A 25,264-nucleotide genomic window follows, 5' to 3' on the forward strand; every position below is an offset into this window, starting at 1 on the left:
CTATCATTGGTAAGTCTGCACTCCCATAGCCCTTTGCTTAACCCTCAAGGTTAAAATACAAGATCATAAATGGAACTCCTCCTTTTTGCTAAGTTTAGAAATATTGTGTATTTAGTGTGTATTCATTTGGAGTTCAGAGAACAACTTTTGGGAGTCAATTCACTCCTTCTGCCATGTGGGCTCCAGGGATGGAATTCAGGTAACCACCTATCTCACCACCCTAACATAAAATCAAAAGGGGAAGTCCTTTTTATGTATGTTTGTCTTATTGGTTGATAAATACAGCACTGTTGGCCAATAGGAAAGCAAGATAGGTGGGGCTAAGAATTCTGGGAAATCTAGGAAATTAGTCGCCATGTGAAAGAAGTCTCCTGGGAAGACAGGACGCATAAGGCCTGCGTCCTCGATAAATCTTTATAAAATATATAGATTAATGGTTGATACTTAGGACAGAGCTAGCAAATGAGAAATCTTAGTCATTGGCCAACAGCATTGTAACTAACATACGACTCTGTGTTATTTGGGGGCCCTAACGTGGTGGCGGAAGCAGGTGGCTGGCAGAAAGTTATTGTTACATTACCACCTTTAAAAAAATGTTAATTTTTTTTATTCATGTATGTATCTGTGTGTGCATAAAGAGTTTAAGACCTGGCGCTTAAAGAGTTTAAGATGGCTATAAGCTGCTGACATGGGTGCTGGGAACTGAGCCCAGGTCCTCTGAAAGGGCAGGGAATGCCTCTTAACCACTGAGCCGTCTCCAGTCCTTCCCCCTTTAAAAAATAAAACAAGCTGGGTGGTGGGGGCACATGCACCGGGGAGGCAGAGGCAGGTGGGTCTCTGTGTGAGGCCAGCCCGGTCTACAGAGCCGAGTTTCAGGATGGTTAAAGCTACACAGAAAGAAACCCTGTCCCGAGAAAAAAACAAACAAAACCCATGTCCTTAAAAAGAGTAATTTATGTTGAATATTAAGAGATTAACAATAGTCATTATTCTTACATTCATACAATTAACTATTGGGAAAGCCATAAGCCCATATACCTCCTAACTATTTCTAATTGTCACTAAGAGACGAACAGCCTGGGAGCAGTGGCTCAAGCCCATAGCCTCAGCACTTAGGAAGGTGATTCAACAGAGTTGCCAAGTTCCAGACTAGCCTGGGCTATACAGTTAATTCCAGGTCAGCCAAAGAAAGGAAAAAAAACAAAAACAAAAAACAAACACTCTTTTGTTTATAAAAGGATCAGAAAATGCCAATCAATCAGAAGTATTTAGAAAGAAGCCTTTTCCCTGCCCTCTCCATTTTTCCTAAGAGAAAGCCTATGTAGTCCAAGTGGCTTTGAACTCCTACTCTTCCGGCCTCAACCTCAGCTGCTGGAATACAGATTCACATAATCACATCCTACTAGAATGAGGACACTGCTCAGCAGGTGTGGTGGTGCACGCCTCTCTAGAGGCCAGCACTTGGGTGGCATGGACAGGCAGATCTCTTTTACACAGAGAGTTCCAGGACAGCCAGGGCTATACTCAGGCCTTGTCTTCAAAAATAAAACAAAAATCATTGCTTTTGGAAGCTGATAAATCTTTGGAATCGCTGATGTACCATTTTGGGATAATTTGAGGCAATTGGTTGAAGAAAGAACTGAAGAAAAAAATTCTCCACTTCCAATCTTGTTCCTACCCAGACTTTGGGTTAGGACTGAGGACTGGCACAAATGCACTTGAGCCCCAACTGTGAATGTGGTGTGACAACTAGAAAGATGATGACTTAGTGTCGGTCAGCTACTGTGAACCAGCAGGCACTGTCCTGAAGACCGAGGATGAATGGGCACTGCAGGAGAAAGGCTGAAGCTGCAGTCATGACATGGACAGGGTAGACACAGCTGCTGTCAACAGCATCCTACAGACAATGGGCACACCCCACCTTTGAAGGCATCAGCTGAGTGAACCCCTAATGACTTCTGGTTACACTGGTTTCTCTGCTCAGATAGCTCACAGCAGTGTTCTGCACTGTGAAATCTGATTCAGCATAGACCCATGGGCTGGGACACTCAGAGAGTGTGGCAGAACACATGGTCTTTAAAGATCTGCTCCTCTGTTGGTGAAAAGACTTTGCCACAAACTGGACAATTCAAGACACTGATCTGCATTTGGTGCTTGTTCGAGATCTGCTCACGGACTTTATCAGCAACGATGGCAGCAAGCTGGAAGAACAGAGGACAGTAGCAATGTGAGCTCTGCACCACACAGACAAGTCCTTGCCTTGCTTTTCATCCTATTCTCAGTGTCTAGGCATAATTAGCACAGGAAAGGTACTCCAGACATGAACACATTCACAGAAGGAAAGGATCTCTGGCTTTCTCTAACCCAGGACTGGTTAACATAGCCCTGGGCTGGAAGGAGCACTGGGCAGGCCTTGCTTAGTCAGCTGCCCAGGTCACATCTGTTCCCCCATCACTGCCAACTTATCTTGCAGGAGGAGACTCTGAGCAATGCTGATAGAAACCTAATTTCTTCTCCTCAACTCAACAGGCTACCCCAGCCCTGGGCCCTGGACGGGTGGAGCCAGCTGACCCCTGCTCCACTCTCTCTGGTTCTCCCAGGATTTGGAGCAGAAATAAAAATGGAGATTTCTCAGGGATTTTATATATGAACATCAATCTCATGAACCAAATACTTACCAGGCTGGGAGGAGAACTTTCTTGAATACCTGAGGGGAATAAAAAAGATTTCATTCATTCAATGAAAAAAACAGTATGCCTGACACCAGCTGTTCTAGATGTGTTCTATGTCGCTGTCCCCTCTTTCACTATGCAGAGATCTGTCTGCCTCCGAGTGCTGGGATTAAAGGTGCAGGCCACTATGCCTGTCTGCTGTTATCTTTGGAGGGCACTCACCATCAAAAATGTCTGCAGCAGAATGTGCCTGGGCTTTCAGTTCTCTATTTTGTTAGAATCCTTTGTTTCACATTAATTGTGATTGTGTGTGTGTGTGTGTGTGTGTGTGTGTGTGTGTGTGTGTGTGTGTGTGTGTAAGCCAAAGAACAACCTCAGGTGTCTAGTCCTAGTCTGCTTTGTCTGAGGCAGGGTCTTAATTGTTTGCCCAGGCTAGCTGGGCTGCGGGCCTATGGCCTCCCGTCTCACAGAAGGAGCACAACACTGGAATTACAAAGGTATGCTGTGCTACAGCCACCTAGCTTTGTGTGGACCAACACTCACAAAACACGCTACTCACTTGGCCCTCTATCTGGCCCAACCCTTGGGAGATTGCTAGGCAGGTCCTCTAAAAGAGCTCAGTGCTCACTGTGGTCCTATGTAGCCAGGGAATTGGGAAGCAGTCACCTGGAGGTGCCTTATATATCGTCATTACTGTGACAACACATGGAAGGATCTCCTGCTACACCATTTGTCTCATCAGCCCCGCTGACTCCACTGGTCCCCCATTGCTCAGCAAGAAAGTCAGTTAGAGAAAAGAGATAGGATCCCATTCTGTGGCTCAGGCATGCATCAAACTCACATCAACCCTCCAACCGCAGCTTCCAAAGTGTTGGGATTACAGGCGTGAGCAAACAAGTTCAGCTCAATGTTGTTAGTATTTTGAGAGGGGGTCCCCCAAAGCCCAGGCTGGCCTTGATCTCACTATGTAACCTGGGATGACCCTGAATATCTAATCTTTCTGCCTCCACTTTACAAATCCTAGCATTTATTGGCACATGGAACTATGCCCGGTTTCTGAGGTGGTAGGGATCAAAGCCTTGCAGCATCCTAGGCAAACACTGTAAGAACTGAGCTATCTTCTCAGCCCCTCATCATTTTCATTATTATTTTTTTGTTTGAGACAGTCTCACTATTATGGCATCTGGCATGGCCTCACACTTTGTATGTGTGTACGCGCATTTACTTGTACAATATTTGACCACAACACCAGTAGCTCCTCTATCAGTTACTGCCCCGCCCCTCCCAATCCTGGGGACGGAAATCTTGGGCCTTCATGTATGTTAGGCAAGTGCTGTGAGCTACAACCCCAGTTGTTCTCTCTCACTGAACCCATGCTCACTTATACTGGCTGGCCAGCAATCTCTGGGGTGCTCTGGTCTACTATCCTTCACCAGAGCTTCAGTTAGAGGCACATGCCGTTGTGGCACTTTTTATGTGGGTGCTGGGGACCTGAACTGCAGGTCCTAAGCTTGCACAGCAAGCACTTTACCCACTGAGCCAACTCCCTAGCCTTAGTCTTCTACTTGTTCCTTTCTGAAAAGGCTTCCATGCTAGAAGAGTGACAAAGAATATAAAAGCATTAGAATATTTTAAAACAAAAATTAAACTTGTTCTTCTTGCCTCTTGCAAAGAACTGGTTATGACTTTGAAGAAAATGTTACTGCTTTAACCCATGCAAAAAAAAACAAATGAGGACTTGCATTAGCTTTGCAGACAATAGGGGCAGCCTCCCATTTGGAAGGGACAAGTAACTTCACATCCCTGAGAGAGAAATCGGCTCCTATGACCCTCGGCTGGGCCATCAGGGAGCTGCTGGAACTATGGGTTTCTGGGAGGCATAACCTGCCTCTAGCATTTCCATTTCCAAAACTTAATTAGCTTTCTCTTTTGTATGTGTATATTTTATACAGAAAGACATTTCTCTGATTTATATTGGGAAGGTAGCCATGGGACTCAATTTGTGTCTGCTGCCTCTAGGCAAATGACCTGATTTGTGTCCTCTGGATTCAGATTTATTTCTCAATTAACACTTCTTTACTGCAATTTTTCTATTGGGTCCTCAGCTTCTGCCCAGCAAGTCTTAGCAATACTAGCTTTAATTAGAAACACAAACACACACACACACACACACACACACACACACACACACACACACACACACACACACACAGAGTGGGGGTTGGGGGAAGCTTTCCAGACAGAATGGGTAAGTTGTCTTACCAGAATACGGGTTTCCGTACACAAGGCCTGGGTTTTGCCTACCAGCTCCTTTATCTGAAGATTTCATTCGATCTGGCAAATACGCACCGTAGAAGTCCATCTTGTGCAGTCTGTTGTTCTCTTCCTTCAGGAGCTGAGGACAGAGGATTTACAGATGTGTTGAATGAAAGACATGCAAGTGCCATAGTGTAGCCATGAGTGTGGAGGTCAGAGAACAACTCTGTGAAGTTGTTTTTCTCCTACTTTAACATGGATTTTGTAGTAGCTCATGTTAACATGCTTACTACTTGCATGTATGTAGCTGAAACTACCTTTAGTTCCTAGTTCTTTATTTTTGTATTTATTTTCTATTATTCATTTATTTTTGTTTTGTTTTTTAAGACTGTTTCTCTACATAACCCTGACTGTCCTAGAACTCACTCTGTATATCAGGCTGGCCCTGAACTCAGGGGATCTCCCTGCCTCCTGAGTACTAGAATTAAAGGCGTGTGCTGATATACCTGGCTAAGTTCCTGCTTCTTGTGGCTGTACAGATGACTTTATCATTAAGAGATTGTACTGCCTTTTGATTCTCAGCAAACCATGTTGTAACTCCAGCTCCAGGAGGATCCGATGGCTCTGGCCTCTGAGGGCGCCTGTACTCCCATGCACTCACCCTCACATACATGAGACACATAATTAAAAACAAAACCCTGCTTGTATTATCTCCAGAGTGCACCACCATGTCTCACTTTTTATTACAGTTCTGAATGAACGAAAACTTCTGAACATCACTTTCTTGGTGCTGTGGTTTGTTCCCCCCATCTACTCCAAGAGCATGAGACTAGAAGACCAGAAACAGACTTTCTGCAATCTCCAGACACATCAGTGCAAATAATAAAACCCAGATCAGAAATTCTCAAGGGGTCTATTGCCTGTGTATGTGGAGTTTCAGTGTGCTAGATGGAACGCTTATGGAGATGGGACTGCAAAGTGCGCATGGCCAGCACTTCTGAGCTATGCACATTAAGATTATTTGCTGGGGGGCTGGAGAGATGGCTCAGAGGTTAAGAGCACCAACTGCTCTTCCAGAGGTCCTGAGTTCAATTCCCAGCAACCACATGGAGGCGCACAACCATCCCTTATGAGATCTGGTGCCCTCTTCTGGTGTGCAGATATACATGGAAGCAGAATGTTGTATATGTAATAAATAAATAAATCTTTTAAAAAAAAGAATAGCCAATGGCCATTTAAAACTGTTAAAAAAAAGATTATTTGCTGGGGCCAGGTGGTGGTGGCACATGCCTTTAGTCCCAGCACTTGGGAGGCAGAGGAAGGTGGATCTCTGAGTTAGACCAGCCTGGTCTACAAGAGCTAGTTTCAGGACAGCCTTCAAAGCCAGAGAAACCCTGTCTCGAAAAACCAAAAAACTTAAGGCAGTGTATTTTGTTATGTCATCATTGTTATACCTTTACCATGATTTAAATAGAAACAAAAACTTTTGACAAAGCCCAGGTTTCCAGAAAGGGCATCGATGGAGCAGTGAGGTGTCAATCTATGAGTAGCAAGAATACTCAGGTGGATGAGAAAGGGTCAGGAGAGCACGGTTAGAAAGCAGTTAAGGAAAATGCTGGAATAAAGGGGAGACTCCAGTTTGCAGCATGGGACTGAGAGTTCTCCAAAGATGACAAAAAACAAAACAAAAGAACCCCACTCACTTGCTTGGACCACTGTTCTTTCTTGGATGCTGGGCATGAAATGTTGCTGTCATCAGCCAGTAAGGCTGTCAATAACTCAGTGTTTGACATATACAGATACTAAATTTTGGAATGGTGAATAAATGAATGAAAGTTTACCATGGCCACACCCATTATTGCTGTTTCTTGTGAGATGACTCCTATCATGCAAAGTGAGTTTAAGTAGGGCAGAGAGAGGGTTCATGTGCTGGACTTGGTATTCTATGCTTGTAATCCCAGTACTTGTGAGGCAGAGACAGCTCTGGCTGTCCTGGAATTGATTTGTAGACCAGGGTGGCCTATAAGTCAGAGAATGCCAGCCTCTCTGCCTCCCAAAGGCTGGGATTAAAGGTGTGCGCCACCACCACAAGGCTTATTTGAATATTTTGAGACCAGGTCTCACAATGTAACCTTGGCTGGCCTTGAGCTAATGGTGCCTTACCCTCCCAGCTGGGATCACAAACACAAGCTACCCTTCGCTCTGAAATCTTGGGGTTTTCTTCCTTCTTTCCCACTTACTTCATTTTCTATTTCCAGTGCCTTTTTCTCTTTCTTCAGCTCATATAAAACCTTGTTGTCACTTAACATTCTTGACAGGGCAAAATTCTCATCCTGTCAACAACAAAGACATTAGAATTAAGATCTTATACTGAAATGTAGCCCCAAGGTAGATTTCAGAGGAGCTGGCTTCCAAAGGGAAGAAGGCTGAGGTGGGGAGGAGGGAACTCTGGAAGGAGGAAGAGTGCTGGGGACTTGGCCAAATACTGGAGAGCTTGAGCAGGAATGGTGATGTCAAGGCATTTTCAGTTTATCTGGCAGGGTAAGCGACTACAAGAAGGCAAGGCAAGCTGACATATTAGAAGTAAAGATAACTAGAACCCTGTAATCCTAGCTAGCATGACAGGATCTTGTCAGTTGTGAGTGGACCCCTTACTCCATGGGGCCTGAGGCAATTGGGTCTATGTTGGGAGGACTTTCTCCCAGGCTCCACAAGGTACACAGCCTGGGCTCTTAACCCCCCAGAACGGTTGACTCAGCTAGTCTCCTGCTTCAGTGTTTCCCACTGTGTGCTTGCACACATACACGTTTCTCACAAACATACTTCAGCTAATCCTACTAGTTGTGGTTTTCGTTGCATGATTTTATTTAAATGCTGGTGCCCAAACTGCTGTGCGCTTCTAGCCGACCCTGAGGTAATCGAGAGGGGGCTACCCGATGACAGCGCTGATGTCGGGCTTCTTGCTCCCCATCCCCACTGGCTCCTGTTGGCTCTTCTGGTCCTGCTTCACTTCCTCAAAAGGCAGAAATAAGAAAGGACTCTTCTGAGTCTGCACCGAACCTCCTCATTATAGAAACTTTCCCTGAGATACACGAATGGGCCTGAGTTCCCAGAGACTCCCCATGCCCAGGTTGGCTTCTGGCCTAACTCCACCCCTCTCTTTTTGGGAAGAAAAAGTTCTTAGTAACAGTATACATCTTCTGGACTTGATCTAAAAATCCTAACCTGTCATGTCCCTTACTTTCCTGGGCCCCTTAACTCTGACACCTACCATTGTAGAAGCCCTGAGTTGCCTGATTTGTTTGTGGAGTCGCTGACACTCTTTGTACTTCTCTAAGTAACAGGCTCTCCCAGCCTCTACCTTTGCCTTTAAGCGGTCCACCTCTCGCACTAACTCCTCCGTTGTTTCCTTGTTCTTAGGCTCCTGAAGTACAAGATACACAGTCCTTACAGTTAGAGGGCTTTTGCATAAGAATAAAGACTTTTTATAAGCAAGGGGATGTAGTTCATAGGTAGAGGCTTGCATAGCATGTGTGGGATTGTGAGTCTGACACCCAGCGCACACCTTTAATCCCAGCACTCAGAAGGCAGAGGCAGGTGGATTTGTGTGAGTTTGAGGCCAGCCTGGTCTACAGAGAGAGAGTTCCAGGACAGGCTTCAAAGTTTCACAGAGAAACCCTGTTCGAAAAACCAAAGACTATAGATTAAAGCTATTTTTTTCCCTTCTTCAACACTCAAAAGCCTCACCTGTGCTTGGGGGTTAGGAAAGAGGTAGATGAAATGAAGAGGATGCCACAGAGCAGAAGAGCTGGGGTGTTGGTTCAGTGGGAGAGCGAGCACATGCTTAGCACATCCAAGCCCTGGGCTCAGTCCCCATCGCACACAACTGACCAGTGAACTGAGCTTCAGAGAACTTGTGACCCATCTAACATATATGTGCAGGAGTCTCTCAGCCATCCTGATCGTAATACTACAGTAATGTGGGCTCAGTGGTACCACAGCCATTTTCCAGAAGGGAGAAATGTGGTCTTGTAGGAAACAGTGTCAATTGTAAAGGTTGGTAATGAATTCAATTTCTCAAAGTCCCATCTATGTGCTGGACTTAACCTGAGAGCTGTCGGTTTGCAAATCCTGTCCTACTCTTCACTTTTCATGTTCGTGGTTTGGAGGCTGTCTTCAAACTTATTAGGTGGGAGGAGCATGAATTCCTAGTCCCTTACCTCTACCTGGCTGAGTGAGACTGTAAGAGTGAGCTGGCTAATATACAGTATATGTTCAGTCAGTTCTCAAAAGCTGATCATACACGGCAGCTACAATATGAGACAGTCTATAGTCATTTTCAGGTCAGAGATCCGCCTGCCTCTGCCTCTTGAGTGCTGGGATTAAAGGCGTGCGCCACCAACGCCCGGCGGATTTCTGTGTGAGTTCAAGGCCAGCCTGGTCTACAGACTAAGTGCCAGGAGAGGCGCCAAAGCTACACAGAGGAACCCTGTCTCAAAAACCACAAATAATAACAAAATTGGCTGTGAGTGTTATAATTTCATGTTGTATGGCTCTTTATAGTTATTAACTTGTTTGTCATAACAACTCTGGAGTGAGTTCCTAACCGAAAGACTTATCCACTACAGTGTTGTGATGTTTAATTTTCACTCCGCCTTGATCATGCATCATGTATTAGACATAGCCACCTCTCTGAAACATCTTTTAAATGGCAGATTATCTGTCCTTTTGGGTAGAACAGGTGAATGTTATCCTAATTTATTTGTCCTTTCCACCTCCTTCTAGGCGCCTGCCCGCCCACATAGACATGGAAAACAGTTAACATGCCTTTAGCTCCTGCTGTTGCTCCCGTGAGATCGTTTCCATCTGCTTCATGTTTTCCACTGTCTGCTCAAGCTTCATCTTCTGCTCCTTCTGCACAGAAACAGGCTTTAGTACCATGGCTGGGAACAGGCGCACGTGTACACACACACACACACACACACACACACACTCACACTCACTCACACACACACACACACACACACACTCACACACACACACACTCACACTCACACACACACACACACACACACACACACCTGCTGAACTCATTAGCAAGCAGGATGCTGAGGAAGAGATAAATCTTTTAGTTGTTGAATAAAATTATGATATAACCTCATATAAGATGGTTTCTTTGAGCTGGGTGTAGTGCACACCTTTAATTCAGTAGGAGAGGTAAAGGTGTCTTTTGAGACCTTCCTCAGAGCCATTAGTAAAGAAAGCACAAAGTGTATTTTCTTGGGAGTCTACCTGTTCAGTTAAACGGAGGAGGAGCTGGCTATTCTCATTTTTGAGACGTTGCAGCTGCCCTGTCTGGTCTTGGTCTCTTAGAACAAGCTTTTCCATTTCTTTCTCTTGAGTTGATAGCTGGGCCTAAAACGAAAATAGTGAATTCTACAGTAAGACATAAAACTACCCAGGAACAATGTTACATTCTAATGTATAGGAAGGAATATGTTTCTAGCAACTCCCACTGCAAAGAGGCCTCAGAGCTACTCCACTCTCGGGCTCTGCCCTACAGCCTAAGAATTTGACTCAACGGAGCAACCACAACCAGTTGTCTTATTTTTTTCTTTTTTAAACAAAACTTTATCTTTCTTCCTAAATACAGAGCAGTTCTTCTTTATATTATAGGATTTTGAGTAAAATTTTGCTTGGATAATTTTATAATAAATGAAAATCATTGTTATGATTATAATCCTTAAGATTAGGTCATGTAGGGGCTGGAGAGATGGCTCAGAGGTTAATTAAGAGCACTGACTGCTCTTCCAGAGGTCCTGAGTTCAATTCCCAGCAACCACATGGTGGCTCACAACCATCCGTTATGAGATCTGGTGCCCTCTTCTGGTGTGCAGATATACATGGAAGCAGAATGCTGTATACATAATAAATAAAATCTTTTTTAAAAAATATTATCGCATATAATATACACACACACAAATTATTAATTTCCTCATAGACCATTATTATTTGTAATAAACATGCATATATGGACCTACATGATCTAAGACTGAAAAATACATAACCTGTAACTTTAAATAATGTTTAGTCTTGATGGTCAATGTGATTGAGAAGAGCCTATTAGATGAGCACAGCACACTTTGCATCTGTGGACATTGCTTTTTTTCCCCCCAAGACAGGGTTTCTCTGTGTAGCCCTGGCTGTCCTGGAACTGGCTCTGTAGACCAGGCTACACTTGGACCCATCTGCCTCTGCCACCCTAGTGCTGGGATTAAAGTTGTACACCATACTTGGCTTGGATAACAAAGGCCTACCCTGAGGGGCTTGGGTCTTCCCAAGGGGGAAGGAGAAAGCTAGCCCAAGCATTCTTTGCTTCCTGGATGCTGTAGTGTAAGCTGCTTGCTCTGTCATACCCCCCCCCCACCACCACCACCATGGTGGACTGGAACCTCTTACACTCTGAGGCAAGTTTTTTGCATTAGCTATTCTGCCACAGCATGAAAGTTCAACGTCACAGCTGTGCTGTGAGGCACTGCAGCAATACAATGAACTGCATCTTTCTGGATTACCAGATCATGAATAGTGGCAAAGTGGAGAAAAATGCCCTTTAGCAAAAGCATGGTGTTGCTTACCTGAAGCTGCTCTACTCTGATTCCCATCTTCTCGTTTTCAGAGGTTATCTTCTGATTGTATTCTTTCAGCCTATGGGAAGTGGAAATGACTATTCACCTTAGCACGTAAGTGACTTAAGACTGGCTTGCCCTAAAACATCAGTTAGTTACCTATATATATATGCTATAACAGGAAGCTGTTTTCTTTTTGAGATAATGTATCATGTGGCCTGGGCTGACCTCAAACCCACTGTAATAAGGATGACCTTAACCTTCCGATCCAATGGCTCGGATTGTAGGGTGTTCAGTCACACCCTACTTCAACAGGCAATGTCAACTAACAAACAGCAGCCACTCCCATGCAAGAGGAGGGCAGGCATACTTACTGGAGCACCTCAGTCTCCCAACAGCCCTTCTGCTCTTCCACTTGCTGTTCTAACTTATTATGGGTCTTCTGCAGGGCCTCTAGTGCCTCCTGTAGAGTGAAACATAATTAAGGAGGCAGATCATTTTTAAGACACGTTTAGTATGTAAGCACTGTGATGGTTTCACGATCAATGTCCTTCTCAGGCTCAGGCATTTGAACACTTGGTTCCCCCAGCTGGTGGTGTGATTTGGAAAGGTTATGAGAAGGTGCAGCCTTGCTGGAGGAAGTACGTCACTGAGGGCAGGCATCCAGGGTTTATAGCCTTACCCCACTTCCCGTTCTCACTGAGATTCATGCTTGTCATAAAAGACATGTGTCCTCTTAGCTTCCTGCTTCTGCCACCATTCCTGTTTGCTGCCACATGTCCCCACCATGATGGACTCACCCCTTGGAACTTAAGCCAAAATAACCTTCCTCTTCCTTATGCTGCCCTTAGTCACAGTGCTCTATCACAGCAATTGGAGAGCAATACTCTATTAGCATTTTTACCTTAGTAACTACAATACTGTATTAGTTAGGCAGAGCACTATAAAGCAGAGAATGGCATATCTAAGGGGATTCCACACTAAAAAGCATTTTTAATTCTTTTTATTAAATTTATTTTACATTCCCAACCATAGTTTCCCCTCCCTCCTCTCATTCCCTCCTTCTACCTCCCCTCTGCCTCCCCCAATTCACTCCCCCTCTGTTTCTGTTCAGAAAGGGTCAAGCTGTGGTAGAACTAAATACCTCTCCTTGTATTAGTGAGCAAGGCAACCCAGTGTGAGGAATAGGTTCCCAAAAGCCAGAAAGCATTAGGGACAGCTCCTGTTCCCACTGTTAGGAGGCCCACAAGTAGACCAAGCTACACAACTGTCACATGTAAGTAGAGGGCCTAGGTCAGTCACATGTGGGATCCCTGGAAAGATCTCCCATGCTCATGGATCAGTATGATTAACAGTAAAAATGGTCATCTTACCAGAAGCAACCTACAGATTTAATAAAATCCCCATTAAAATCTGAATTGAGTATTGTGTTGAAAAAACAATACTCAACTTCATATAGAAAAACAAACAAACAAAAAAAACCCAAACAGGACAGCTTAAACAATCCTGCACAATGAAAGATTTTCCGGAGGTATCACTATCCCTGATTTCAAGCTCTACTACAAAGCTATAGTGTGGTAGTTTGAATGTAATTGGCCTGTATAAGCTCATAGGGAATGGCATTTTGGGGGAATTGTGTCACATAGGGGTGGGCTTTGAGGTCTCCTATGTTCAAGTTAGGTCTAGTTCAGTTCATTTCTTGTTGCCTATGGATAAAGGATGTAGAACTCTCAGCTACTTCTCTAGCACCATGTCTGTCTGCACACCATGTCACACCATGATAACAATGGACAAAATCTCTGGAAATTTAAGTCACACCAATTAAATGTTTCCCGGCTGCTGTGGGCCGGGAATTGGTGGCGCACACCTTTAGTCCCAGCACCTGGGAGGCAGAGACAGAAGGATCTCTGTGAATTTGAGACCAGCCTGGTCTCCAGAGCGAGTTCCAGGACAGCCTCCAAAGCTACACAGAGAAACCCTGTCTCGAAAAAACAAAACAAAACAAAATCTTAACTAAGACATAGTAATTCAAAACAGCATGGTATTGGCATAAAAACAGGTGAATCAATAGAATCGAATCAAAGACCCAGATATAACCATACTTATGGACAGCTGCTTTTTGACAAATGGAAAAAAGAAAACATCTTCAACAAATGGTGCCGGCATAACTAGGTGTCAGAATGTAGAAGAATGCAAATAGATCCAAGTCTATCACCCTGTACAAATCAAGTCCAAGTGGATAAAAGATCTCAATATAAGCCCAGTTACAGGGGCTGGAGAGATGGCTGAGAGGCAAAGAGTCCTGACTGCTTTTCCAGATGTCCTGAGTTCAATTCCCAGAAACCACATGGTGGCTCATAACCAACTGTAATGAGATCTGGTACCCTCTTCTGGCATGTAGGCCAGACAGAACAGATAGAACATACATACAGACAGAACACTATACATAATAAATATCTTAAAAAAAAAAATAAAACCCAGGGGCTGGAGAGATGGCTCAGAGGTTAAGAGCCCTGGCTGCTCTTCCAGAGGACCTGGGTTCAATTCCCAGCACCCACATGGCAGTTCACATGTCTGTGGCTCCAGTTCCAGGGTATCTGATACCTTCACACCAATGCACATAAAGTTAAATAAACCACAATAAATAAAAAAATAAGTGTTCCTAAAAATAAAAATCCAGTTACAGTGAACCTGATAGAAGAGAAAGCGGAAAACAGCCTTGAATACATTGGCACAGAAGACAACTTCCTGAGTAGACCAGTAGTACAGACACTAAAATCAATCAAGTCTCCGGTTGGTTTTGTGAGCTGGAGGTGCAAAGAAAAGTTCGATTACATGATGCCCAATGTGGGGTGCCATATGTGGAGTCTTTCTTTGTCCTGCCTGTCAGCTCCCAAATAATGACACAGAGACTTCTTATTAATTATGACTCGTAGCTTTGACCTCACCTCTAGCATGTCTTGCTTCCTCTTGAGTCTGGCTGGTGACTCCATCATTCTTCTTCCCAGAACTCCCTCTGTCCAAAAGTTCTGCCTGCCTATGCTTCCTACCTAACCACTGACCAATTTGCTTTTATTAAACCATAGTGACACACCTTCACACAGTAATCAAATAGCTCTCAACAGGACAACCTTTGACCTACAGTCTGTCCTGTCTATGGGATGTGCTAGGGTAAGGGTAGCACAGAGATTGTGGGAATGGCCAACCCATGACTGATTCTAGCCTGAGACCCATATATCAGGAGACTGAGCCTACCCCTGACACTGCCTAGAGTACCAGGACCCAAAGGTTGGATGGCCCAAAGACCTAGTGTCTTAAAGACATTTTGAGTTATATTCTTATCATATATACATGTGTTGTTGTTGCAGGGCTAGATAATCAAACCCAGGCAACCACTCTACTACTGAGCTATAGTCCCAGCCTGTTCTTCCAAATCAAAATAGTGTCCAGGGAGTAGAGAAAACAGTACCTGCTGCTCACACAGAGAATCTGGTTTCAGTTACTAGCACCCCCAAAGGAGGCTCACTTAAGTCTGTAACTCTAGTTCTCGAGGGTCAGATTCCTTCTAGCCTCTCTTCACAAACACAAGCAGGCAAACATGAATACTTATTTTGATTTGAGACAGATTTCACTATGTAGCCCAGGCTGGCCTAGAATTCACTGTGAAGATCAGCCTGGCCTCAAACTCAGAGATCTGCCTTCCAAGTGCTGGGATTCAAAGTGTTTGCCATACACCCAGCTAAAAATGTTTTTCAAAAATGCACCTAATCTCAGCTAGGTGTGGTGGCTGAGTTTAATACTAACACTCAGAGGTACAGGCAGGTGGATCTCAGGGAGTTCAAGGCCATCCTGGTCTACATAGCAAGTTCTAGGACAGCCAAAACTGCACAGTGAGACCCTGTCTCCATAAAAAAAGAAACAAAAACCTTGGTGTAAAATGGTGGAGGTACAGGTCTGTAATCCCAGCACTCAAGAGGCAGAAGCAGCATCTATGTTCAAGGCCAGCCTCGTCTACAGAGTGAGTTCCAGGACAGCCAGAATTGTTACACAGAAGAACCCTGTCTGGGGGGGAAGGGTGGAAAAGACGGGACAGACATGGGACCCAAACAAACAAACAAACAAAACAGCTGCATTGAACACAAGCTTTTAAAGGCACAGATTTTTTTTTTTTTTTAAGGCAGGGTGTAAAGGAAGGAGATAAATTACCAGCCAAGCCAAACAGAAAACAGGGCTGGGTCAGAGACACTGCTACAAGTTCACCTTTGGCCAGCATCTGTACCTGTTTCCTCTGGAGCTCAGCCTGTAAATCTGAGTTCTGCTTCTGGAGGCTGGCACAGCTGTCTTTCAGCTCCTGGTTTTCCCGTAGAAGCTCCTTATTGTGTTGCTCTATCTCTTCCACCTTTCCCTGCAAGAGAACACCATAGCAGCTTTATTCAAGTCCTTCCAGCAGGAACTTCCCACAAGCTGGGAGGAGGAGCAGCTGAGTGATTCCCCACTCACTGGAGTGACACTGGCATAAGCCAGTGAGAGAAGCTATGCAGTGTGGGAAAGGGCACAACATCCTCATGCCTGTCAATCACAGAATTAAGTTTGCCTTTGCCAGGAGAGAAAGAGAAGCAAACCTAAGGCCTAAGAATTAAGCAAACCTAAGAAGTTAAGAGGGACACTGGGCACAGTGGCATATTCCTGTAATCTTAGAATCCCAAATGCTGAGGCAGGAGGACTGTCTTGAATTCTGTGCCAGCCTGAGCCTCAGTTCTGTTACAACTAAGGGAATTGAATAGTTACAGAAGTGCAGAGAAGGGAGAAATCATGCTTTTTTTTTTTTTAAGTATTCTGAAGTCATCTCTCAGTGGGTTAGAGTGGTATCATGATTATGATTTTCCCCAACAGTATCTATAGCCATTCCATAAAGCCTATTGACTTAAACCCCACCCTAACCTGGGACTCCTATAGAAAGTCTTGAGGGGAGATGATTACAGACCTTAGTGGTAACAACCACTATGTCCTCCTCAGTTTCTGGACGGAACTGGAAGGGGATACTTGCTCCCCGGACCACACCACCTTGATCCACATAGCAGAACTGGTAATGCTCATCATCCTTGGGCAGATAGTAGGCTGAAAGTGGAATGTGGCCTTTAATACAATTTAAGAACTATCCCATGTAAAACAAAAACAAAACCGGTCCCAGAAAACTCAAGGGAATTTGTCAGGACATAAAGATGGCTCAAAAGTATTCTCCGAAGTCATAAGACCTAAAGGTCAAAGGCATGGATACAGTAGGATACTTGACCTTGCCCTTGGGTGTGTTATCTAAATAACCACGGGCTTGGTATGAGATGTTGTTACTCTTGACCCAAGACCAGATAATGAGAAATTAGACTTAAGGTGAGGTTACCAAATGCTTGGAGAATTAAGGAAGAAAGTCTGTTCCATATACATGATACCATGTTCCCCTTTTTGATTGGGGTATATAAGAGTGGTGAAGAATAAACTTGGGCACTCAGAATTGACTGGATTTTCCCTCCTGACTCTATCCTGCGTGTCTGTTTTTCTCTTAATGTCTTACCTAGCTTTTCTCAATCCATACTCCCCCTCTCACTTACGAACCAGGGGCAAGTTGGCTGGCTCCGACTGCAGCCCTGCAAACACAGGCTCCCACAGGAATTAATTAGAGTTGGCCAGAGTTCTCAGCACCTTTGACTTAGTATTTTCCTACCTTTGAACTGGACTTCCTGCTGCTTGGTTGATTCCTTGTTTAGGTCACTGGGCAAAGCAACCCACATGAAGGTATAATACTCTCGGGTTGTCTTCCACCCCACCTGCAAGGACAAGAGGCTCTAATTCAGCACTGATGGAACTTGAAAAGTCTTATTTGGGCTACATTTTCCTAAAATGCAATTTTATTTATATATAATGAAGATAGAATGAATTCATTATAAGAACCATGGTTTTTGATTTGTGGCTATTACATGGGAAAATATCTAATGCAGCGGTTCTCAACCCGTGAGTCGATGCTTTTGGCAAACCTCTATCTCTAAAATCATTATGATTCATAACATTAGCAAAATTACAGTTATGAAGTAGCAACAAAAATAAATTGAGATATAACAAACTCAGCTCAAAATACCATTACATTAACTCCAAATTTTGTACCCAAGTCACCAGCCAGTTAAGGTAGCTCATGCCGATAGTTCTGATATGAGAACCTAAAGCAAGAGGACCTCTGTGAGTTTGAGGCCAGCCTGGACTACATAGTGAGCTCTAGGCCAAAAATCAAATCAAATAACCAAATAAACTGTATTATCCAAAATGACACAGAGCATAGTATGGGTAACAATGTTTTGAGGAGCCAGTCATAATGATATCTGCCCATAATCATAGTTACATTGGGAACCTGAAGGACTGAAGCCAGCCAGAGCTACATAGCAAAACCGTGTGTGTGTGTGTGTGTGTGTGTGTGTGTGTGTGTGTGTGTGTGTACTTATGCATACATGTTTGTACACATGTGTATGCATGCATATGGAGGCCAGAGGTCCACATCAGCTGTCTTCCAATTGTTCTCTTCATCTTGTTTGTTTTGTTTTGTTTTGTTCCATATAGGGTTTCACTATGTGGCTCTCGAATTCATGCTGTAGACCAGGATGGCCTTGAACTCAGAGATCCATGCATGGTCCTGGAAGCCCCATATTCTCTCTCCACCCACCATCCCACCTGCTCAGAGTCTCTGAACAAAGGAAAGGTGCTCAAAGCCCAGTTCCAAGTTCTTGGTGGCTACTCCAGCCACCCAAGTCCCCGACTAATCGCTTAGCACAAACCCAGTTTGTGGTAGACATCCTCACTCCTTGCCTGCAGTCTATTAAAACTTTCCTGCCCTGGCTCAGGTGCCTGACTTCTCTAGCACGGATTTCTAGTACCAGAAATCCCACCCAATCAGGAGTTGCTTTGCTCAATATATCTGTTGTTACATTTTTTCAATTTGGCTTGATCTGGCTTACTGTGTGTGGGCAGAGAAACTTATTGTGGGAGGGACAAAAAACCTATTAGAAAGTTGTTATGTTCTTTACAAGTTTGTACTCTATGATGTCTAATACAGACTTGTAATGTCCCAACCTGAATATAACTGTGAAATTTGTCTGTCTGCTTATTTATTTATTTTTGATAGGGTCTGATAACCCAGGCTGGTCTTGAATTTGCTATGCAGCCAATGATGATCCTGAACTCCTGATCCTCTCTTGCCTGGTCTCCCAAGTACTGAAATTCCAGGCATGCTCTACAATGCCTGGCTTATTAGTTTTTCAGATAGAGGCTGTGCTCTTAACCACTGAGCCATCTCTCCAGCTGTTACTATATCTAGAAAAGGCAACGTAGCATTACTGAACACTTGAAGCTTAGCCTAAGAGTGCACTCTTCTAACCCCAGCACTAACAAGGAACCACACAGACCCTGACTCAAAAAATACTTTTCCCCCTGCATTCGTACTTGGTACCAAAGACCACTAGGGTTGTGCTGAGATATTGAGGATTCCCCCTGAGGGTCTGCTAGTCTCTTATCTATGGATGATCTGCAGTCCCATGACTAGGTGCTATTTCCTCATTACCTCCTCCTGACGGGGCCTGTTTACAAATATGTAAATTACCCACCCATTGCAGGCTGAGCCATCATCTCTCTAGCTCTCAAAATAGAATTTTTAAAGCATTTAGATTTGTTTTTGGGACACATAATAAAACTTGGGGATGGTGGGATATTTAGCTTTTAATTTGGGACTGAAATGTTTTTCTGTTTGGCCTAGAACTTCCTCATTATATATCCCTGACTGGCCTGGAACTTTCTTTTTCTTTTTCTTTTTTTCTTTTTGGTTTTTCAAGACAGGGTTTCTCTGTGGCTTTGGAGGCTGTCCTGGAACTAGCTCTTGTAAACCAGGCTGGTCTCGAACTCACAGAGATCCTCCTGTCTCTGTTTCCAGAGTACTGCGACTAAAGGTGTGCATTAAGGCTGACATTTAAAACTGAGGGTCATACACACTGGTGTGTGATGAGGGAAGATCAGGAATTGTAGTTTAGAATTTCTGACTGGGTAACTAAGACTCATCACTGCTTCCTAACCCCTTGATATTAGCACTTACTTTAAAGATGCCAATCCAGTCCTTGCGACGAGGGACGAACTGTTGGGTGAAGGTGTAATAGCACATGACATCTCCTCCAGGAATATAGAACTTCTCCACACTGTTAAACACCACCTGAGAGAAACTGCAATGTTCCAGCAAGTCAGCGGATATGGGGGGCTCATCTATTGTCTTTTCCATGGTAGAGTCCTGCCAGGAGACATGGAATAGAGTACATGAGAACTCAATAAAAAAGAAATGTAAAAAGATAATACAGAGGAAGATTCAGAAAGGGTTTGGGGGAGACTTTCAGGTTCTCAACCAAGAACTTTCTAGTCAAGTTCTGCATCAGGAAAGCAGAATCCTGACAAGAACTGAGACAACAGGCTTGCTTTCAGTTTCACTTTGCACAGTGTGCATTCCTAACTTCCTATGCTATCAGCATTTTCAGAGAACATCTGTAACATCTGCACCACAGGCACCACATGCCCAGACTTGGCTCATAGCTACTTGTTTCTCTTTCTCCTAAAAAACAAGCAGTCTACAGAAAACAGGGTTTTTCTTTGTAGCTTTATAGACCAGGTTGGATTGGAACTCAGATCCACCTGCCTTGACTCCTGAGTGCTGGGACTAAAGGCGTGCGCCACCACAGCATGGCATGAACTGGCTATTTTAAATTCTAAAATCTCTACTTTTCATCCAAGCAAACCCCATGACAAGTTAAATTCTTTGGATTTCAGCTTTCCATTTAATTCCATTTATCCCACAATAATTAGACCTTTCCATATATAAGAAACTATGCCAGGAACCAATTTAGGACCAAGAAAGACAAGAAATTCTGTGATATGCAGTGGTGACAAATGTCTTCTGAAATCAACATGGTGTCCTTCAAATTCTAGTGGTCTCCCTTCTTCCCTGGATCCACCCACCCTACCCCTACTTCCCTCCCCTGCACACTGGGCAAACCCTTTACAGCTTTGCTGACTAGTTTTTTTATGTCAATACAAGCTAGAGTCATTCTGGAAGAGGGAACTTCAATTGAGAAAATGTCCCCACCAGACTGGTCTGTGAGCAAGCGTTTGGTGCCATCTTCTTGGTGCTGATTGGGCGGAGTGGGGGGAAGCTGAGCTCACAGTGGATAGTGCCAATCCTGGGCTTGTGGTCCTGGGAGCCATAAGGTTTAACAAGACATGAGCAAGCCATTAAACAGCACCCTTCCATGGCCTCTATGTTATCACCTGCTTCCAGGTCCTTCCCTATTTGAGTTCCTGTTCTGACTTCCCTCAGTGATGGAGTGTTATCTGAGAGTTGTAAGCTAGAATAAACCCTTTCCTTTCCAAGTTTCCTTTTTTTTTTTAAGATTTTATTTATTTATTATGTATACAACATTCTGCTTCCATATATATCTGCACACCAGAAGAGGGCACCAGATCTCATTATAGATTGTTGTGAGCCACCATGTGGTTGCTGGGAATTGAACTCAGGACCTCTGGAAGAGCAGTTGGTGCTCTTAACCTCGAGCCATCTCTCCAGCCTCCTTTCCAAGTTTCTTTTGCTCATATCTCATCATAGCAATAGAAACCCTAACTAAGACAGCTATACCCCTGGTCCCACCTTCTAAAGGATGGAATTGAACAATTTAATCAGCTGGGCCTTGTGACTATTGCTTACCTATGTATAGCCCTAGCTTACCTGGAACTATGTAGACCAGGCTAGCCTTGAACTTCTGCCTGAGAGCTAGGATTAAAGGTGTGAACCACAAATGCCTGTCTCAAACTTCCCAGAAGTCGGTGTCTCTTGTTTGATAAACATGAAGCTTCCAGACTTGGTGTCTGTCTTAGCATGTCTGTGGACTCAGAGGCCGCCAATGGTCCTGGGCTGCAGAATTCAATCATTCTTAGAACAAAGTTTAAATTATCTTGGAAAGGGGTTGAAGAGGAGCTAGGCTGGACAGCAGCAGCATTTCCCCTTCTCCCTCTTCACTAATGGCAGAGGGAAACCCAACACATGCCCATACCAATCCTAATCAACTCAGTCGGTAAAGAAGTACCACATTCACCTTTTTCTGAAGGGAAATGGCTGATTTTTAAGATTAGCCATTCTAACATGAGCATGATGACTTGCACTACCAGGACTTGGGAGCTCTGAAGCAGGATGATCATCATGAGTTTCAGGACAGCCTGGGCTACACAGTGAGACCCTGTCTGAACCATACCAAACCATTAGTGATTCTTAAAGCTTCTCTGTCTGGGCTGGTAAGACGGATGGAGGTACTTGCCACCAAACCTGAGTTCAATCCCTGGAGCCCATACCCTGGAAGATAACCGACTCCTATAAGATATACTCTGACTTCCACTTGACTATAACAGCACTTGTACCTAGACATACACAGACACACATACACATAAGTAAATAAATAAACTTTAGTGTTTTGGTTTTTCAAGACAGGGTTTTTCTGTTTAGCCCAGGATGTCCTTGAACTCACATCAGAGAGCTGCCTGCCTCTGCTTCCTCAGTGCTGGGATTAAAGGTATGTGCCACCACCACCAGGCATACATAGACATTTTAAAAAGCCTCTCCTTCCTTTGAGGGATAAATTTCTCTGGGAGATAGGCTTTAGAAATTACCTTTCTAACAATGCCATCTGCAAATGGAGGGGAGGGGGTACAAAAGGAAAACTAGAATGAGTTAGCACCAGTTTCCCTCTCTACCACCCACAGGAATGCTGGCGATAATTCAGAGGCAAGATGAAACATAAGAGAAAAATTAAAAGCCCAGAGAGCTATGAAATTATGAAAAAGTAATGGGGACATATTAGGTCCATATTCTAATTTTTTATTCTTTTCCCAAAATCTAAGGTTGGTCATATAAGTAGTGACAGGGGGAAAATGATTTTTCTTTTTGATTTATGTATGGGCATTTTGCCTGCATGTATATGCATGTATGTATGTGCACCACTTGTGTGCACTTCAGCCTGGGGCCCATGGAGTCACAGATGGTTGAGCCATGGGTGCTGGGAATCAAACCCGGGTCCTCTGCAAGAACAAGCAAGTGCTCTTAACCAAGGAATCTCTTCAAGACCCACAAAAGGGATAAATCTTAAAAGCAAAAGTATCAAGCAGCTAGGCATGACTGGCATACATCAATAATCTTACTATGTGGGAGATGGAGGCAAGAGGATTCAAAGTTCAAGCCCATCCCCAGCTACATACTTAAGTCTAGATTTCTGACACTCTGTCTCAGGAAACAGAACACCACTACAAAAACATATCAATCTCAGAATGGTGTAGAAATTCCATAAACTGTCTGACATGGTTGCTATTTTTTTCTCCCCTTCTAGCAGTTTCCAAAAGAATTAGGGCCCTCGGGGGAACTGGCAATAATAATGTATTTAAAAATGAGTCACAGGAATAGTCCCTAAGAAAACCTGACATATTTTCATCTAATGAGCCTTTTGGTTTAATATACTACTCCCAAAACTATTCCATCAAGCATAGGCCCTCTTATCCTGAAGCAAGGCAACAACAGCTAGTTCTACTTCTCATTTGGGGTGAATCTGCAAACTACAGTGATAGGTTTTAACAGAAAAAAATTTAAGTTTCAAAGACTTCTACATTAGCCTTTCATATCAGTTGGGTACGTGTTTCAAGAGAAATAAACTTAGTAGGCATGGTGGTTCTTGCCCATAATGACAGCACTAAGGAGGCAGGAGGAGGCAGCCTGGTTAGTACTAGGCCAGCCCAGGCTACATATGGAGACCCTGTTCAAAAATAAACAAGGGCTGGAGAGATGGCTCAATGGTTAAGAAAGCACTGTTTTGCAGAGGACCAGAGTTCAGTTCCTAGCATTCATATCAAATGGCTTACAACCATCTGTAACTGCAGCTCCAGGGTATCTTAGGCCTCCAAGGACACCTGCACATAGCCACACACACACACACACACACACACACACACACACACACACACACACACACCAAAACAAACTTTTAGGACTGTAAAGATGGTTACTTTTCCAGAGGACTGGGGTTGGGTTCCCAGTAACCATATGGCAGCTAATATGATTAATTATATTAGCTGTAAACTGCCATGTGGGTGCATGTGGGGAATTGAACCTGGGTTCTTTGGAAGAGCAGCCAGTACTCCTAACCTCGGAGCCATCTCTTCAGCCCTGCAAATCAACTCTTAATTTGAGAACAGTAAAACCCAAAGATGAGTAAAAGTCAAACACACAAAATTTAAAGAAGCCAACCCCCCCCCATTTAACCCTTTCATCCTACTCATTACTTTCTAAAGCAAGCAATCAGCCAAATGGACAGACGGATGTGAACAGCAGTCCTCCTGACCCTGGCTCAGCAAACTGCAGCAACAGACAATGAGTGCACAGGTAGCCGGGGAAAGGAGCACAGCCAAGAACACAACCACTCCTCCTGAGGTTATTTAGCCACTCACTCCTGTTCACGTTTCCTAAGTTCATTCTCATGCCATGAAGACATAAGACAAAACTATACCACTAGGGGCCTTTTAGACAGACTGTTAGAAATGGCTGTATATTTGGTCTGAGCAAACCCTTGTGCTACATATCACACCACCACAGCAGTGCCAGGGGAAGCATTTCCAGGACAGAATCCAAAGCTACAGAGAGAAACCCTGTATTAAAGAAAAAAAAAAAAGTGTAACTTGCTAGTGTCGGGTAACTTAGGATCCCCTGTCCTTTCAAGGTTTTTGCTGCTTGGCAGCTGTCCTGCTTGCTATAAGGTAGAGTTTCAGAACTCCTGACGGTACTTGAAAAAATAAGCGACCTAGGCATCCCCCCAATCGTGTGTGGTACATAAGCCACAAAGACCTAGTGAGTTAAGTCCTTTGTTATATGTGGGTTCTGCAAAATGACAATAAGTATAATAGGTAAGTTAATATATGACACTCAAATTATCCTCCTAAATTCCATCCATGGCCACTTGTTGATTTGCATCTAGGGCAAAGAATTCAAATGACAGAAAAATGTTGTTAACACGTCGATTGGTGTTGGAATGAGAATGGAAACTCGCTGGTACAGAGGGAAACAAGGACCTAAAGAGAAAGTAACTTGGTCAGGGTGACGCATCGGGGCGCTGAAAGCCCGCAGCCCGCAGTGGTGACACAGGAGAAGCTGGGTGTTCAGAACCCCGGAGACCAGGGGCGGCGGGACCGGGTGCCACGGCGAGCCTAACACAGGGCCACTGCGCCAGGACCCTGGCTCCTGTCAGAGACGACTGTCCTCCCGCGGGTCACAAGTCCCGTGACCCCGCAGCCCCTCCCTTCTCTGGAAGAGTCGGCCCGGGCCTCCCAGGCCGCGCGCGGAAGGCGCTCCAGGCCCTCCCGGAGCCACCCTCGCCGACCCACGCCCCCCAAGACGGACTGAGGTGAAGCTGAAGCCCCCTACACCGTGGCCTGCCCGAGGTCCCGTCGCAAGGCCCAGAAGTCCGAATTTGGGTGGAACCAAGGGCCCAATCGTTCCCTTTCACTTCAGGGACTCACCTGGGACAGCAGCCAGCAGCGGCGCAACAGCAACAGGGAGCCCAAAGGCCCGTGGGCGGGACTAAAAGCAGAAGGGACAGCCAGGCCCCG

At 44.4% G+C, this 25,264-nt stretch overlaps 1 protein-coding gene across 3 annotated transcripts; it reads right to left on the reverse strand.

The window, feature by feature from the left end:
- Positions 1–934: 934 nt before the first annotated feature.
- Positions 935–25,264, reverse strand: Calcoco2 (calcium binding and coiled-coil domain 2). Of its 3 annotated transcripts, none has more exons than XM_027424231.1 (13): positions 25,175–25,264; positions 19,680–19,868; positions 17,274–17,376; positions 16,539–16,672; positions 15,834–15,959; positions 11,929–12,017; positions 11,564–11,633; positions 10,221–10,343; positions 9,756–9,842; positions 7,169–7,261; positions 4,935–5,067; positions 2,679–2,707; positions 935–2,201 (listed from the first exon to the last, which is right to left on the reverse strand). In XM_027424231.1, the coding sequence occupies exons 2-13, from the start codon at positions 19,857–19,859 to the stop codon at positions 2,049–2,051; spliced, it is 1,320 nt and encodes a 439-aa protein (XP_027280032.1). In that variant the 5' UTR covers positions 19,860–19,868; positions 25,175–25,264; the 3' UTR covers positions 935–2,048. The 3 variants fall into 3 exon arrangements, with proteins under 3 accessions (XP_027280032.1, XP_027280033.1, XP_027280034.1); XM_027424232.2 differs by lacking the exon at positions 25,175–25,264 and adding an exon at positions 21,351–21,529; XM_027424233.1 differs by lacking the exon at positions 7,169–7,261.

This window comes from Cricetulus griseus, chromosome 7 (genome assembly GCF_003668045.3).
Source record: "Cricetulus griseus strain 17A/GY chromosome 7, alternate assembly CriGri-PICRH-1.0, whole genome shotgun sequence".
Classification (NCBI taxonomy): Eukaryota; Metazoa; Chordata; class Mammalia; order Rodentia; family Cricetidae; genus Cricetulus; species Cricetulus griseus.

What these genes read in the sequence shown, in the direction of transcription:
- Calcoco2 (XM_027424231.1), bottom strand. Translation starts at nt 19,859, where the DNA reads ATGGAAAAGACAATAGATGAGCCCCCCATATCCGCTGACTTGCTGGAA. An exon ending in TCCTCCGTTTAACTGAACAG is followed by an intron (nt 9,843 to 10,220) that starts GTAGACTCCCAA and finishes GTTTCTGTGCAG; the next exon opens with AAGGAGCAGAAGATGAAGCT. An exon ending in AGCAACAGCAGGAGCTAAAG is followed by an intron (nt 7,262 to 9,755) that starts GCATGTTAACTG and finishes TGTTGTTGACAG; the next exon opens with GATGAGAATTTTGCCCTGTC.